Here is a 16,444-nt window from a genome sequence, read left to right on the forward strand (position 1 = left end):
CCATTTAATGCGGGTTCTTTTAATATCAGAACATCCACTTCTTGCTTGATTTCAAAGGAGTGTATTATTTTCCCCACTGATTGTCTTTAAAGCTGTCTAGTTCTGTACTTGCACCAATTCATGCATCCAAAATTCCTACTTTTTTTTTGGTAATGAGCAGGTCATATTTAATTGATGTCTGGTCCTGGATGTACCAATTCATCTTTAAGCATGCTCAGTTTGTACACTTTAAAATGGTGTTTACGTGATGAAACCATGTTATTGTACTGGTTGCGCATTTTTGAGAATGTCGGTTCTGACCTAAATGATTACTACCTCTGATTAGAAAATAACTTCAAGGCCTTGTTTTTGTTTTGGTTATTTTGTTTTATTTTTAACCACTTAATTAAAAACAACTTCATCTATTATACCGTTAATTTGACTTGCACACTTTAATGGTGCTGACAGATTTCTTTTACATGAGCACGGAGCTCGTTTTAGAGTGAAACTGGTTAATAACAGCAGGGGGCGCTGCAGGCGCGGCGGGTATCGTGATCTTGGTTGGAACAAAGTTACCAAAAAACCCCAAAACTATGGGGTGAAAGAGACAGTCAAACCTGCAGCTACAGACGAAATGTGGCTTCGAGAGGAGCTTCTCAAGTCCATATGGCACGCCTTCAGAGCCTTGGATCTGGATCAACGTGGAAAAGTCTCCAAGTCTCAGCTCAAGGTGCGTTCAAAGACTTCGAATTTTTAAGATTTCAGGGTCAAGTGAACAACATGCACAACTAGCAGACACTAGCTTTACTAAATAATACATATATATATAAGAAATAGCCATAACATAAAACAGTGTTTTTAACCTGTACATGTATATTTATTTAAAAATGAAAAGCAATTGACATCAATTTAACCTTCATTTGAGGTCAATAGTTACTCAGTTTTACAAATAGGTGATTTTATATTTAAAACTGCAATTTTTGACCATCCAACAGGAAAATATTTTATTAATGCTGCACAAATTAGGTCAATATAATCCTGTTTTTTTTAAAAAATCATCTGGTGTTACAATTAAACCCTTTTGGATGGAAATTTACTGTCTAGAAATCCAATGTTCACTTGAAGAGTATCTTATGGCTCTTTTATGCTGTTTAGGTGCTGTCACATAGTCTTTGCACAGTGATGAAGATCCCTCACGACCCTGTTGCCCTTGAAGAGCATTTCAGAGATGATAACGAAGGACCTCTGTCCAACCAGGGCTACATGCCTTATCTGAAGCGCTTCATTCTGGACAAGGTGAGGGCAACAAATACTGAAACACAGAAAGTGCCCCTCTAATCATGATCCTTAATCAACAATTCAACATGTGACTTCTATTTCATCCGAACACATTTTGTCACCTGTTGCGTTGTGGAGTTGATGATTGAAGGACTGTTCTTTTCCTCCAAGTTAGTTTACAGCACCGACTCTCGTGTTCTCGCTCGTAAACAAGCCTGGTTTGTACTTGCTTTTCACTCCGAGGCTCTGACTTGAATAAAGATGAGACGTTCATTGCTCAGGTCCTGCAGGACAAACAAGCCACTGCTCCGCTTGTGTAATCGCGTTATTATGCAGTGGTTGGGACAGCCGACAAGGTTCTGGGTTTGACTCTGAGCTGTGCACCTTGACCAAAAACATGCAATCCAGGTTGATTTTAAGGTGGATATTATTGGTGTGTGTGGGTGTGTGTGTGTGTGTGTGTGTGTGTGTATGTGTGTGTGTGTCCCGTCCATGCTGTACTCCTGCCTCTCACCCAGAGGCCGCTGGGGTCATTTTAAAACAATTAGAGATTAAGAGGCTAAACTGTAAGGTTTCCTTCTCAGGTACAAGAGGACTTTGACATACTGGAGTTCAACAAGGTGTGTTGGACTCTGTGTTGCAAGAAGAACATCTGCGTCAAGCATCTGCTCATCTCAGAGGACGATGCGTTCAAAGTCTGGTGCATTTTCAACTTCCTGTCAGAAGACGAATACCCTCTGGTCATTGTGGTCGAAGAGGTGAGGAGGAGCTCACAGACGTTCCTTTAGAGGCATGTCAAACATTGAGTGGAACGTCCGTCCGTCTGTTTCTTAGATCGAGTACTTTCTCCGAAAGCTGATGGAGGCCAGCGGCGGTGGCGGCGGGGAGGGCCGATGGAGCGAGGAGAAGCTGCGGCTGAGTTTAAAGAGCAACAGCTTGACGGTGTGGGAGCTGCTCCATCTGCTGGGGTCAGGCTACTTCAGCAAAGGCCTGAGCCATCACAGTCTGTCCATGGGCATCAGCGAGCTCTTCCAGGAGCTCATCCTGGATGTGCTGAAGCAGGTCGGGTGAGATCGGCCTTGAAACGGAGTTCACATTACACCGGGGGTTCCCCAGTGTTATAGTTCAGGGGTGATGATGCTGAAGTTGGAAAATGCTTCCTAGTTTAACACTTCATGGAAAATATCATCAGAACAGGTTTAATGTAACACAGAACATTTAACTGAAGCTCAGGAACTGTTAGACGAGTTTAAAATTCCCCTTTAGAGCAGCTACTTCCTGTCCCAGCCATGACTGCCACCTGATCACTACTCCAGGGTGCTCCGTAGAGACACCCTGGGCCTTGATGAGTCAAGGTCAAATGTGGACTATTTATGTATAAATTAGAGTTGGTTCCCCAAAACTGGTTCTCATATGTTGCTCTGCCATCTTTCTACGGTAGCCCAGAACAGACAAAAGTGAGACTTTACTCATCGTTTGTAGGTGTTGATGTAAATGTCAGTGTCAGATTCTAAAGTTAAAATGAAAATGATTTATTAAAAAAAAAAAAGACTTTCTCTCCTTCATGCTGTTTTAAAGGGCTACATGATGAAGAAGGGACACAAAAGGAAGAATTGGACAGAGCGCTGGTTTGTCCTTCGACCCAACTCGCTGTCGTACTACATCTCCGAAGATCTGGTGGAGAAAAGAGGAGATATCGTTCTGGACCAGTTCTGCTCTGTGGAGGTTCACACTGTTCAGCCATTTGTTGTTTAATCCTCTTTTAGTCCTGGACTACAACTACAATCTGGACTTGACTGGATGCACCTTCACGTTTAGACTCAATCTTTCTTGTGTGCGTTTCTCTCCTTCAGTCTCTGGCAGATAAAGAAGGGAGGAAATGCTTGTTCATCATCAAGTGCAGCGATAAAAGCTTTGAGATCAGCGCCTCAGACAAGAAGAAAAAACAGGAATGGATTCAAGGTGTTTTTCACTGCTCCCCCATTAAGGGTCCAAGTCTGAAAAACTAACCCTGCAGCTCCTGTTTCAGGAGTCATAACCTTTCCCTGCCTCGCTGCCTTTCAGCCATTCAAACCTGCATCCAGCAGCTGAGCTTGGGCCTGTCGTCCCCTCACCGCGAAGCCCGGCTCAGGCGCCGAGAGCTGCGGCAGAGGCAGCAGGTGCAGGTGGAGGACCTGGAGGACAGGATGAAGCAGCTGCAGGCGGCCAACGAGAACAAACAGAGGCAGCTGGAAGAGATGAGGAAGGTAGCGTCGTCTCTGAGATCTGAGCAGTTAACAGTGGGTAGCAAACGTGTCCCGATGTGGAGTTCAGCCCCCGAAAACACGACAGATGTGCAGGGGAAAACCTGGGGGGGGGGGGGGGGGGGGGGGACGTTCATCCTGCTGTTAGACGGCCAGGGCCCCTCGCTGACCGCAGATCTGATCCCTGTCTGTAGGGTTTGGTGACAGATTTGGTCCATTAAAAGCAATGTGATAGACAGGAAGTTGAGTTCAGGGACACCTCTGTCAATGTCTTTTGCATTTCCCCACTAATGGTGCAGCGGACGGTGATCAGTAAACAGGGAAGTAAAACCAGATATGCAAACACATGCAGTTATCTCTCTTCATCTGCAGCGAAATGGCAGTTTCACAGCTTCACAGCTTCTCACTTCTCTTTTTGCAACATCTGAAGCCTCTTTTTTTTTTATATCTCAAAATTTCACACATCTTTTAAATCTCACTGTTTCAGATCGCGGCTGTTAATGGGGATCATATCTCACACACAGAAGTAACAGCTTCATCCCCCCTTTTTGCTGTGTAGAAAATGGAGGAGGCTGCAGAAAGAGCAACTATGGAGGAGTACAGGAGGAAGAGGACTCAGGCGGACCTGCAAAACCGCTACCAGCTGGACCTGGAGAGAGAGAAAATGGTAACAGGGCCTCTCTGTGGGTGCCAACAGTGAAGAAACATTCAAATATATGAGGCAAAATCCCCTTTGCCATCTATGGCACCTGCAGCATCCCGTGTGTGTGTGGTTGATTCAGGTGCGTCAGCAGATGGAGAAGCAGATTGCTCAGAAGTCCAGTGAGCTGGAGCAGTACCTGCAGCGCGTCAAGGAGTTGGAGGACATGTACCATCAGCTGGAGGAGGCCCTAGAGGACGAGAGACAGGCCAAACTGGACGAGGAGGCCATGCGCAAACTACAGGCCAGGTGCACAAATGGACCTGTCTCTGTTCCTCCATGGTTTTGGTTTCACCTCTCAGGCTTGAGTGTGGAAACAAATGGTGTGTGTGTATGTGTGTGTGTGTGTGTGTCCTGGGATGGTCTGGTGACCTGTCCTGGGTGCATTCCCTCCTCTCCCAAGATGTCCTCTCTATATATCGAATTAAAATCCAACTTAATCAGCAATGACCACGGCTGTTATTTACAGGGAGTTGAAGTTAAAATATATATATATATATATATTTTTGCCCCCCATCCAGGCTGCTGAATGAAGAGGCGGGTAAGAGGGCAGAGTTGGAGCAGCTCCACCTCAGTCAGCAGATGGCGCTCTCTCAAACTGAGGCAGAAAAACAGGAGCTGGTGGCCGAACAGCTGGCCAAGGAGAGGCAGCTACAGGCGGCTATGTCACAGCTGGACAAACTGGAGAGTGAGAGACAGGAAGCACTGGAGAAATATAAGGTAAGAGCACCGTTTAAAACTTCCTCAGAGTTTATGAAGATGCTTTTTCTGATTTATTACACCTGTTTCCAATCACGTGACTTGGTTTCCCAACATGCTCTTGCAGTGTTTCATCAATAAATAGATCATCGAACCTAATCATTATCTGCGAACAGCTCCCTCTGCTGGTCATTTTGTGTTAATTGGTTTGAAATTATATTCGTTGGAGAAATGTCTGGTGGCACCAGCTCAGTCTATAGCTCCTAAGGAGTCATCTTTATTGGTATATACATAGGTATATACAAGTAAATCGAATGAATTAAATTCATCCATAAATGCTAGCCCAGGTCCTTCAGGATCTTTGAACATGGCTCCAGGTCTGTTTTTCTGTGCGTCTCATGTAGGAGGTGTCGAGGAAGCTGGAACACGCCGCCAACAAGACAAAGACCTGGAAGGACAAAGTGGCCAAACATGAGGGGCTGGTGCGCCTCATACAGCCAGGTAGATAAAGTCAAATTCAAATGATTATTACAAGTTGATTGATAAATGATACAGATCAAATATGCCAAATAAGGATCTCAGGTGAGCATAATCAATTTCCCAGAGGGATTTCACTTAGTTTTGGGGGGGGGGGTTTGGCCTCTGAAAGACCATAAAGGAAATCTATGGAAGCTGCTGCTGCAGCTCACAGTGGAAAGATGAATTCCAAGTAGAGGCGTGCAGATATGTGCAGTCCACCTGAGTGCTGTTTTGTGTTAAAGGTTCTCTTTTTTCCTGGTCCCTCAGGCCATAAAGGACCTCAGAGGATCACGAACTGGGGTCTGGCCTCGATCACAGATACCGAGCTGGAGATGAGAAAGAAGTCGTGGCAGAAGAGGAAGAATGAAGACGCTCAGTAAATGTTGCAGATGGCTCTTCAGCGTCATAATCAGATGATAAGAACTTACCGAGCTGGACAAACGATAGCAGCTGTCCAGGCTATGTAGAAATAAAACATCAAAATGTAATCTCCATTTGGAAGATTCTGTTAATTAAAAGATCAACTAACAGACTTGAGGAATTAACAAAATAGAAACAATCTTTTTGTGAAAGTACATGATCGCGAGAGTGTGAAAATAAAATAATGCCGACCTTTGTCTGGCTTGATCATTTCGGCGGGCGCCCAGCAGGGGGCGCCAAACACACAGTCCCGGGAAAGTTAGAACCTGGAAAAAAAGCTCGGTCTGCTTTTGTTCAAAGGTCATAAAGAGGCAGGTGAAGGAGCACATTTGAACCGTGTCAACGTGGCTACACCACTAAATCATACTGGTGGGGTGCTGGGGGTCCAAAGCAGATTTTTTGAACAGGATTTACTAATTCATCACCAAAAACAGCTTCCCAATGCAGGTGCACAACAGTGCATACGTGTAATATAAAATACTAAAGTCAGGGGGGCGTCAACAGGTGTAACAAGTATCAGCCTGCTCGCCACAGGTTTGGAGCTTTAAGGGATCGGTGGCGTCCCTGAATACTCCCCCGAGTGTTTTGACAGGTATGATGTCACCGTTCCAGTTACAGGTGCAGCCAGATGAATCCTACTGATGTGCGTGATGTGAAGCAGCACCGTCGTCATAACAGAACAACAAAGGTCCAATGTTCTTGCACCTCACCTTCACCTGCTGTGTCTGTTTGGTCCAGTGAAGAGGAGGCAACACTGGGAAGGATGCTAAAGCCTCCAACCCTGGGATCAGTTCATCTTGGGTTCGCTCTGGATGAGAGGCTGAGATAAGATCTGGCCGTCAGCACCGTACAGATCTCTTTATACCAGAGGGCTCCAGAGAATCACTGTCAGATCACTGTCTGAGCTCATCTAGTTCAACACCAAAGCAGGTCAGGTGAGCCAGGTGGTTTCTCCTTTTATGGACGTCCCCGTTGTGTTGACGTGTCCATCGGTTGATGTCAACACAGCTAAGAATTCAAGGTTTGGGCCCACAATCCGACAGCTTGACAGATTGGAACTTGGGGAATAATGTTACGACTGATACTTCTAGGTTTGGTCAGAAATTCCGACAGACAGGGCAGGTAAGCTACAGCTGCAGGCGAGGGGCAGAGCAGAGGGCAGGGAGCAGGACAGCCTGTCTGGCTAGCCTCTGTCTCTAAGACTTGTATCATTTTAATGTCTTTCTGCTTAAATATTTCTTATTTTCCTCATATTTTTATTGTCCTGGTTCCTCTCCTGACGCTGTTGCAGGTCCTGCTCCGGTCTCACTGCACCTTTCTCAGCTAAACCACGTGTTTAATCCGTCTACAAACGGAGGAGCAGATGGTGTCGGGATAACATCATCTGGACTTTAGCGGATTCAGGTATGTGACACATTCCCGTGCAGACCCCCGAGTGCACGCACTGCATTCAGGCACAAATGTTACATAAGACCACATTTTTGGGGGGAAACGTGTTACCAGGAGATGAGGAAGAAGCTCAGCGAGAACTCTGATGTACTCTCGGCGTGGTGCTGCCAAAGATCATTCATCTCCTGAAGCTTCCACACAACTTGGATGATTCAGTCAGTGGAACACAGCTGTAATCGACAAAAAAAAAAAATAAAAAAAATGGCCCGGTTCCATTTCTGCCTCAGGAGGAAGTGATTCCGATCATGCCATTCCACATAATCCTCAAGGATAACCTCCGCTTCATCCCACCGTTCTCGGGCAGAGGTCCTAATCTCCCAAAAAAACCCAGAGGCTAAATATGGAGGGGCCTGCCAGGAGCTGTGCCCAGATGTGCATCTGCGGCAGCGTCTGCACCTGCTGCCAGTGGGAGGCGGCCAAGTTGGTTCCCATCGACAACAGCGCGCCGCCTCGCATCTGCTCTCCTCCTGACCTTCAGCTCGATTCCAAACATTCCCGAGGCCACGGGGGTCCTGAGGTCCACGCCACAGACCCTGAGCCTCCTTCCTCCTCTCTAGGTTCTGCTTTTGGCCTCTGCAGGAAACTGATCTGCAGCCATCTGTGATCATCTTTCATTGACAGAAAGAACAAGACTTGCATCTTCGCAGGAAGCCAGAGAAAACGTGGCGGATCAGGAGTCCAGTCAGGCCGCGCCGGGCTGCTCCAACTCGGCCCCAAATGATCTTAATTGTCTTCAGTCTTTCCTGGCCTTTTCTCCCAGATTTGTTCAGCAAGTCTTGACGGAGCCGAGCAGTTAAGAGGGACCAACGAGCCAAATCGAGCTATATCGTGAACCGCCAGATTCTACAGTTGCTGCTCGTTTCCGGGTCTTTCTGCTCTCCCCAACTTTGATTTGTGTTTAATTTGGCCGGTTGTGAGCGTGGATCTGAGCGGTTTGTGTCCTTCAGGCCTGGCAATGCCGATAAGCTCAGGTAAATTCACTAATCCCAGCAAAGGCGAGAGGCTTTTTAAATCTCCTTTTCTTGAAAATCGAACAAAGGATGTCACACCGGGCCATAAATCTGCTTAAATATTATTTTTTTAAAAACAAAAAAAAACAGGGTGGTGGCTCACGGGGGAGGTCTGTTTTCGTAAAACCTCTTAAAATTTAAACTCGGCACGTGTTTCCATCAAAAACTGGAAATGCTAACCACGATCCAAAGACCTCTGGAAACGTCCCCATGTGTCAAACACGCGCTTTTTATCACGGCGGGGTTTACGAGACATGGACGCAACACTTCAAACTATGACTCAAACGAAATAAACATCCCGATTTTACTGTTGTTTTCCAGGTTTCGCCGCCGTGCTGAAGCCAGCGTTGTTTTTTTGTTGTGCAAGTGTTTAAAATTCCTGGCCGAGAACACGCTGTCAGCGCCGGTTTGTGTTTGCTCTATCCTGCTAGCATGTCAGCGCTCAGCTGTTAGTCAGCCACAGTTGTTGTGTGGGACAGAAAAAGATGCGTTAAATTAATACTTAAGCACCGTGTTCTTACTGGAGCCCCCACGGACTCCAGAAAGGGAAATAACGACCGGGCCAGGGCTGCAGTCGGGGAGGGTGGAGGGGTCTGCTCGGAGGTTTCTGCCTGTTAAACACGTGAATATTTTAAAAAAACAAATGCTTTCAAGTATGTCTGCTTTATTAAAAAAATAGTGTCACAACAAAAACATGGTACAAAGACACAGTAACAAAAACACCTCTGACATCTTTGAATCGTCTCACCCCCCCCCCCCCAACAGAATCCTACATGCTTGTTTTTCCTCTTAACTTCTTCTAAAAGCCCTTAAAAAGCACAGAGCCCGTCTGGACAACTGGGACCACGATGGACGACGGTTTTCGCAGCCTGGTAAGAGGCCACGCGGGGTTTGTCTTGCAACAGTATTGACACGTTAAAAAAAAAAAAAATATGTTGGTCACATTAAGTTTTAAGAGTTAAGTGTAGAAACAGTCAATACATAAAAAATAATGAAATGTCAGGCGTGTATTTACAGGGAGGGGAGGGGGAGAAGACGCCACCGAAATTAGTTGCACGTTTAATAAAAAATAATAATAACTTACATGGGATTATGACCTAGAAATCAATAAACATTCAACAAAACAGAGAAAACGTCACGTATTTAAATAGAAAAGAGGGTCGGGTAAGTTTGCTGAACTCGCTGTGCAAATTCTGAACTGTCTTGAGGAAATGCACGTGTTGACGTAATGCCGTTGGCCTCGTTGTCTGCGTTAGAAACTAGCGCTGGTAAGGAGTGCATACTTTAGAACGAAGTGCAAAGGAATTGCTTTTCCATGTTGTGCATTAAAATCTCTGAGTTTTTGGTGGTCTCTTTAAGCAGCAATAACCTCTCCTTGTAGTAAAATATCTGATAAAATTCTCTCATAGGTTATTCTCTAGTGACTCTAGTGACTCTAAACTTGAACCCACAGTTTGATTGGCCAGTGATATTGCTTTGATTTACAGCTTAAGAAGGATACGGATCTCCTCGGTAGTGCAGTCCTCGAGTAAATCAGCTTATCTTTGCTTTCGTCCCTGCCAGAGGCACCGAGGAGGGAGCTGATAGCCGAGGCCGGCGGGTTTGATGTGCACTGACGCCGGACTGACTGGCTGCGGTGTAAACAGGCGGAGAGGTGTGATCGGACGGGATTCGTCCTCCCCTGCCAGGCACTTTGTTCTCTGTGATCCCCGAATTTAAGACATCTGAGTGCCGCGTCTCTTCCCTCAACGCCCTGACAGCACCTCCCCGGTCCACGCCGAGGTCTGCGGCTCAGGCGTCAGAGATGCAGCTCTGGATTTTGTCCATCCACAGCTGAGCGCTGGACGCGTCCGAGGCACAGAAGTTGTAGACTCGCTTGCTGGTTTTCAGCTGGAAAAGACACGAAGATGGACGGAGGAGGTTAGCGCGCCACACGAGAACCTTTGGTTCCTGGCAGAAAGGCTCCTAAAGCCCCGGGAAACCCGATCTCCCCTTCCGCTCCTTTACCAGCCGGCCACCAGCAGGAGGACACCCCCTCCCCCTCCCCACGTGGTCCTGCTCAGGGTTTCTACCTGTTCAGAGGACGCTTTGCTGCCCCTGTTCCTCGCACGCTGATGACGCCGTGGTGGTAGCTCAGTCTGTTGGGAACTAGGCTGAGAAGCGGCGGGTCAATGGTTCGAGCCCCAGGGCAGACAAAACGTGGAAGGTAGTAGGGGAAGGTGCCGTAAAACCTTCGGAGCATTGCCAAGGTACCCTCGAGCAAGGTGCCGACCCCACAAAAGCTCATTAAGGGTCCTGTGATGAACTGGCGACTCATGCCTTTGTGTCCCCTCCCCGTGACCCCGGTGCTGATGTACTCACGTCAAAGAACGCTTTCTCGCTGATGTGTTTGGGAGCGCCGATGGTTGGCGTGGCGACCATGACGGACTCCACCTCCGCCAGGTCAATGTGGCCCCTACAGTTGGTGTCTTCGCCGGTGTCGTAATACCTCAGCTGTGGGGAGGCAGAAGTTAAAGCTGCGGTCGGTCGCCGCGGCCGACGCGCGTCGCTATGGTCTCACCTGATGCTTCGTTTTGTCCAAAACGAACCAGCGAGGCTTCCAGCCCTTCAGCAGCGCTCCCCGTTTATACAGGATCCCCTCGTAAGACCTAAAAATCAGATCGCTCTCATGTTTCTGTGCAAATATCTGTCGTTCATTGCTATAAAATGAAGCTAATAAAATTCGTATGATTTATAGGTCAAACATCGGGCAGGAAAACAGTCATAAAAAGCTTCCAAATGCTTCAGCGCTGGCACTGGGGCATAATTACACACTGAATTTAGCAGAGAACAGGCAATCCATGCAAATATGAAACACACCATAGTGAAGCTCTGACTCATCCTGCTGGAACAGTGACTTTTTATTTGTCTCGGGCCTCAGAGAGACCCCGACCCACCTGTTCTCCTCACTCTTGGGGGTGAACTGGTTGTAAAGCGTGGCAGCGCGGCGGTTGATCCCATTGGACGTGGCGGCGCTGTGGTCCTCGCCCAGGCCGCTGTCTGGCAGGTGCAGCATGGAGCGCCGCTGGAAGGCCTGCAGGCTGGACGTGGGAATGAGGCCGGAGACGGACACCGTCTGTTTCACGAGCTGAGGGACGGAGCGGAGATAATAACTTGTTTACACACCCGAACAACAGTGAGGAGCAGAACATCGTCCTTCGTCCAGACGCACATTTCCTTCCTGCGCGAGGTCCTCCTGAATGCTGATTCGGACTCGTTCCAGGGTTGCCTGCCATTTTTCAGCGCCCTGGTTCAACTCGCCCTCCAGCCTCTCGATGTCCTGCCGACCACGACAACGATTGTGACGCCCCGGAAAATAAAAACCCGCCGACTTCTAAGATCGTAGCCATCTTACAGCCAGAAGTTTGGTGATGGCGTCCGGCTGGGCGTGGCTAACGCTGCTGTAGCACGGCCACACGATCCTCCTCTTGCTGTTGGCGACGGCGTCCGCCTCCTCGCAGCCGTGCGTCTTCACGGCCGTCATCCTCCAGTCGTAGCAAGGCCCCGTGGACAGAGTCTCATCGGTGAAGAAGTCCCATTTGCTCAGGCTGGGGATGCTGATGGAAGGCTTCAGGATCACCTGCCAAACAAAGAGTTTAACCAGGACGAGATGAGGAGAACGCTGAGTTTTTAGCTGCTGCAGAGCTACTTTACCCATTAATGAGTGTGCTCGTGGTCAGTATTGGTGTGTGATGTGCAACGTCGATAGTAACACTTAATTGGAAGGGATGTTTTTACATCAAGCGCTTTTTTTATTCATAATTGTGTTGGTTTTTATCAATCTTTGAAGCTAGCACCATTTAGCACTGGAATAATGGACCTCAGATACATGACATATTGTACCTCAGCTCTGCTCCAACAAAGTTCATTGGTAGTTCAGATTAACACTGTGCTTAATGGGAAGACTGATTTCATTCATTAAAAGCTGATTGCGATCATTTGATATACACGAGGACACAAGAGAGACGTGGTTAATGCGATAGCCGCGTGCTGCAGCTGTTCACTGCCAGGCGGAGGCGGACTAATGTTGCACCAAAGGGGGTCACCTCGCTCTCGGGGGGGCTGTACAGATAGTTGAAGAAGATGGGGCTCCTCTTGTGCATCCTGCTGATGTATTCCCAGATGCAGATGCCTCTATGGGCCTGCTTGTCACCTTTGTCCTCGAACAGCAGGCCTGAGTGAAGACACAGCAGAGAAGCAATTCAGCGCGCGAGCCAACTCGCCCCCCCCGTGGGTTCAGCTGATGTAACCCTCCAGTCAAAATGTTCTGCAGCTCAGGAAAAATGGTCGCCTGCGTTAATCAACCTTCGCTCATTTTCTCCATCAATCTAAATAACTGCAGGACGATCTCAGATAACAACGAAATGAAACTGACCATGTTCCAAACGCTCATAGTCCGAGTCCAACATGAAGTTCTTAAAGCGACTGGAGATGTGGTGATAGGCCAGGAACTTCAAGTAATACTGATTAAACTCAAACTCCAGAGGATGTTGCTCCAAAACCTGCAGGGATATAAAAAGACAGAGAGAGACAGTTAGAGAGGGTGGAGGAAGGTCAGAGTGTGTGCGACAGCTGGATCACATCCCCCTCGCATGAGACAGGAAAGAACGTCTCCAGTCCTTCTGAAGGCAAAGGTCAGTGATATCATCACTGCCAGACACAATCCAGACTGAACCAGCAGTTCTGGAACTCCATTGTTCCCGTCCTGGGGTGTGAGGTTTCCAGCGACAGTGTTGAATATTCGGGGCCACCTGGGTCTACTGGCAAAAACAACAGCTGTTTTGGAGATGAGGCACTTCTATTTTCAGCTCTGTTCCCAAACCCGCTCTCCTCCTGTTTATAGATCCCCAGACCCCGAGACCCCTGCCAGAGTGTCTCAGTGGCCAAGGCAAAGACAAATGCAGAAACTATGTGTTGATGTAAGCGTGCAGGGGTGGATCTGTCTGAGCCCCCCAAGGAGGAAGAAAAACCAAAAAAAAAAAACCCTCCACAATTAGCATTTCATTCATAACTGCCTCAACCTCCCATCGCTGCACCGAGCCTCGCAATCCCCAGACCAGCACTTTTCAACACGCCGCTCTAAACACGCACTCAAACGATGAGAGGACGGCAAAACACGCGATCGCCGGCATCAGCGGACGCCTGGGCCCGGGGGCCATCTGGGCAGCAGCCTCTCCGCACGCCTCATGGTGCAATACGCTGTTGAAATTACACATCCAGAGTTAAGAAGTGCAAAACCGAACCACATGGAAATGCCTAAAATATTGACAGCTGAATTTCTCGCCGGCTTCGTCCTCTCGCCTCTTTGCTGCAGAGGAATGCAGTGAGCTCACGAGGATGGTATGAATTCTGACGTGTCGGGGAGGAAAAGTGGAACAAGGTCACGTAGCGCAGAGGAGAGATGCTCGACTGTGTGGCGGCGGGGAAAAAAGTCCCAGCCTGTGCAGTTTTACGGGTGAGGCTCTCGGTGCTGAGTGTGTTTTCACTTATTTAATCCACAGACTTTAGAGAGGACAGGGAATAACTACCGCCCCCTGGTGGAAGGCTGAAGTTAATGAGTTACCATCATTTTAATTAACACTAAAACTCTAGTCTTTAAATTAACCTTTATTGAAGAGTATTTGCCATCTCATAAAACAGGGTAAAGCAGCGTGATGGGTTTATTTGGGGGGGTCACACGCCGTTAAACCTGCCTTACCTGGTGCACGCAGTCCAGGAACTGCAAGAAAATAGGTGTGAAGCCGCTGCCCTGGCTGCTGGGGCTCAGGTTGCTACGCTGGCTGAACTTGTGGCCAAAGGACAGCCACTCTTTCTCCAGCAGCACCTGGAAACCCTCTAGAGTCCGGTAGAAGGGATCACTGAGCAGCTGCACCAAAGACACCACCTGTAGAGAGGGAGAGAAGGGGGGGTGGGAGTGATGACAGGGTTTAATCCGCAGCACCGACGGGAATAACAACAAAAGGATGCATGGATATCAAACAGCTATACGTTCTAATAAATCCTTCAGATTTTTCCTGGAAAGTCCAAATGTGATGATTTGACTAATTTCTCTTTATCATCTGCTAATGAGGAGTTTGTCCTTAAGTGACTGTGGACGAAGGGTTACAACCTGGTACTGATATTCAAAGCTGATAATGGACAAAGGAACTTTTTTTTTTTGCCGTAGTTAATTGATTTAAATATTAAATTTAGCGTCTCTCAACACACAAAGTCTCTCTACCGTCCCCGGTTGGAACCACTTGTCTACACTTGCTAGGCCTGCTTCCCTGCTTGGGTCTCTTCCAAGTCTACTGATCAAGCGTGATGCGTTTGGAATGAGTGGGAATAACTTTCATGGCAACCCCTCAGGGTGCAAAAAGAACATTGAGTCCAGAGTGGCAGAGAAAGCCCCCAGAACTGCAGGAAGACCCGCGTGTTGGCCACAGAACCACCCTCGCAGTGAAACCAGCAGAAATATTCGCTGCCCCTTTGAGCCAGACGAAAGGGGGAGGATGGAATTCTTTACATACGCACAGATTAAATCCATTTTGACTTTTATTTGCGCTGCTTTGTGTTAAGTTTCTAATGATTTGGGTTTTAAGTGTTGGGAAAAGGGTGCTGCAGCTCTTAAAAGCCCAGTTAAAAAGTCCTGAGCATCACATTAGACCAGACCAGGTTTTCTGACTTTCCTTTAGCTGATATTAATTTAAACTGACATTAATTGCTCAGTTTTAAGGTGATTGTTTAGGGTGGTGTTGGGTCATCTCCCAGTGTTTCTCAAGTTTCCCTCGTCAAGTTGTTCAGATCTGTTTAGATCCATTTTACAGCCCCAGAAGAACCCTTCAGCTCCAAATTAATCTTCTTTTTTTTTTGCCATTTAAAGCATTATCCCAAAAATTGTGGGTTCAATAAAAATAAAGAGAGGAATGCACGCGAGGTGAGCGGAGTTTAGGAGCAAAGATGCTTCCCTGTCCTGTCTGCTGGGGATCTGCGGAGCATGTGGGGCTCGTTTGTGTGGACAGATCTGGCACGATGGATCCAGGCGAGGACGATGCTCTGAGCCGAACACGTGCCGAACACATGAAGTCCCACAAGTTTGTTTTTGAGTGGCAGCACGGGATTTTCGAAAGACTCTAAACACGTGTGTGGGACACTTTTGCAACACACACCTACTTTGCAGAGCTGCTTTTTTTCCCCTAATATGGGAAACATGAGCTAAAGCAGTAGATATGTGATAATATGCTGACAGAGGCAGTTTACTAGTGTTGATCAGGATCAGAGCTGACAGGCATTTGTGCGCAAAGACTGAAAGCAGGTTTGCAAGATTAACATCAACAGCCCACTCACAAGCACACACATATGCAATCTCAACCTTTAAAATTCACATTTAATTCTAATTTTGTGATGGATGGATGATTTTAATGCTCCTTCTTTCAGCTTCAGAACCTGAGAGCTGACGACAAAGGGCACCTCTGTGTTTTTGTTTACACAAACCTCCACCAGGCAGGTTATGTTTCTGGCTCCATCTGTTGGATAGTCTGAGCTCTCTGGATGCTCATTAGCTTCCTGTATTCTTTACTATTATTTGCTAGTCTACTTAATCTAATAAAAACATAAAAATGAGCCAATGGTTGATGGACACGTGCAGTAAACCTCTATGTTTTGCCTCCGTTCCAACAGGTTTGTCTTGTGTGTGTTTCTTACTTGTGTACTGATGTCCCAGCCATCTTCCAGGCTCAGCAGGACAGATGAGCCGCTGTCCAGAAGCTCCACCAGAAACAGCGCCAGCTGCAGGATCTTGTGTAGCTGCGGGAGACGGGCATACGTGCACGTGACCATATGTACAACCATAAACAGCTCACGCTGAAACACAGTCCAAAATCCTCTTCGTGCATGCGTTCCCATGAGAAATGTTTGTTGTCTCTGAGCGGTTTCTCACAGAGGTCAATCAAGATAACCAGATAATAAGAACTACACTTTTATCCCATTAATGCGAGTCTGTTCCCCTGGGAAAATGGCTTTAGGCTGGATTTATTCATTATGAGAATCTCATACATGCCTGATGAGCGGAGTAAGACCGTCTGAGATCCTTGACAAATGCACAGTTGCTCTTCCCCCTGCATCCGCTC

At 47.4% G+C, this 16,444-nt stretch overlaps 2 protein-coding genes across 4 annotated transcripts in view; one reads left to right on the plus strand and one right to left on the minus strand.

Moving 5' to 3' along the window:
• The first annotated feature begins 555 nt into the window (after positions 1-555).
• On the plus strand, positions 556-6,034 carry swap70a (switching B cell complex subunit SWAP70a). The gene is made up of 12 exons (XM_003970008.3): positions 556-709; positions 1,135-1,275; positions 1,842-2,015; positions 2,092-2,319; positions 2,836-2,982; positions 3,111-3,219; positions 3,322-3,503; positions 4,060-4,167; positions 4,283-4,449; positions 4,722-4,920; positions 5,304-5,400; positions 5,686-6,034. The coding sequence occupies exons 1-12, from the start codon at positions 614-616 to the stop codon at positions 5,796-5,798; spliced, it is 1,761 nt and encodes a 586-aa protein (XP_003970057.2). The 5' UTR covers positions 556-613; the 3' UTR covers positions 5,799-6,034.
• A 2,910-nt stretch (positions 6,035-8,944) lies between these two features.
• sbf2 (SET binding factor 2) overlaps positions 8,945-16,444 on the minus strand; it is a 59,154-nt gene continuing 51,654 nt past the window's right edge. For all 3 annotated transcript variants that reach the window (XM_011610243.2, XM_011610242.2, XM_011610244.2), the window contains 10 exons: positions 16,020-16,121; positions 14,035-14,220; positions 12,712-12,838; positions 12,383-12,510; positions 11,692-11,916; positions 11,509-11,616; positions 11,234-11,424; positions 10,858-10,945; positions 10,659-10,790; positions 8,945-10,187 (listed from right to left, as the gene is read on the minus strand). In XM_011610243.2, the coding sequence (XP_011608545.1) occupies positions 10,089-10,187; positions 10,659-10,790; positions 10,858-10,945; positions 11,234-11,424; positions 11,509-11,616; positions 11,692-11,916; positions 12,383-12,510; positions 12,712-12,838; positions 14,035-14,220; positions 16,020-16,121 (1,386 nt within the window). In that variant the 3' untranslated portion in view covers positions 8,945-10,088. The remainder of the gene's footprint in view (positions 10,188-10,658; positions 10,791-10,857; positions 10,946-11,233; positions 11,425-11,508; positions 11,617-11,691; positions 11,917-12,382; positions 12,511-12,711; positions 12,839-14,034; positions 14,221-16,019; positions 16,122-16,444) is intronic.

This window comes from Takifugu rubripes, chromosome 13 (assembly GCF_901000725.2).
Source record: "Takifugu rubripes chromosome 13, fTakRub1.2, whole genome shotgun sequence".
NCBI lineage: Eukaryota > Metazoa > Chordata > Actinopteri > Tetraodontiformes > Tetraodontidae > Takifugu > Takifugu rubripes.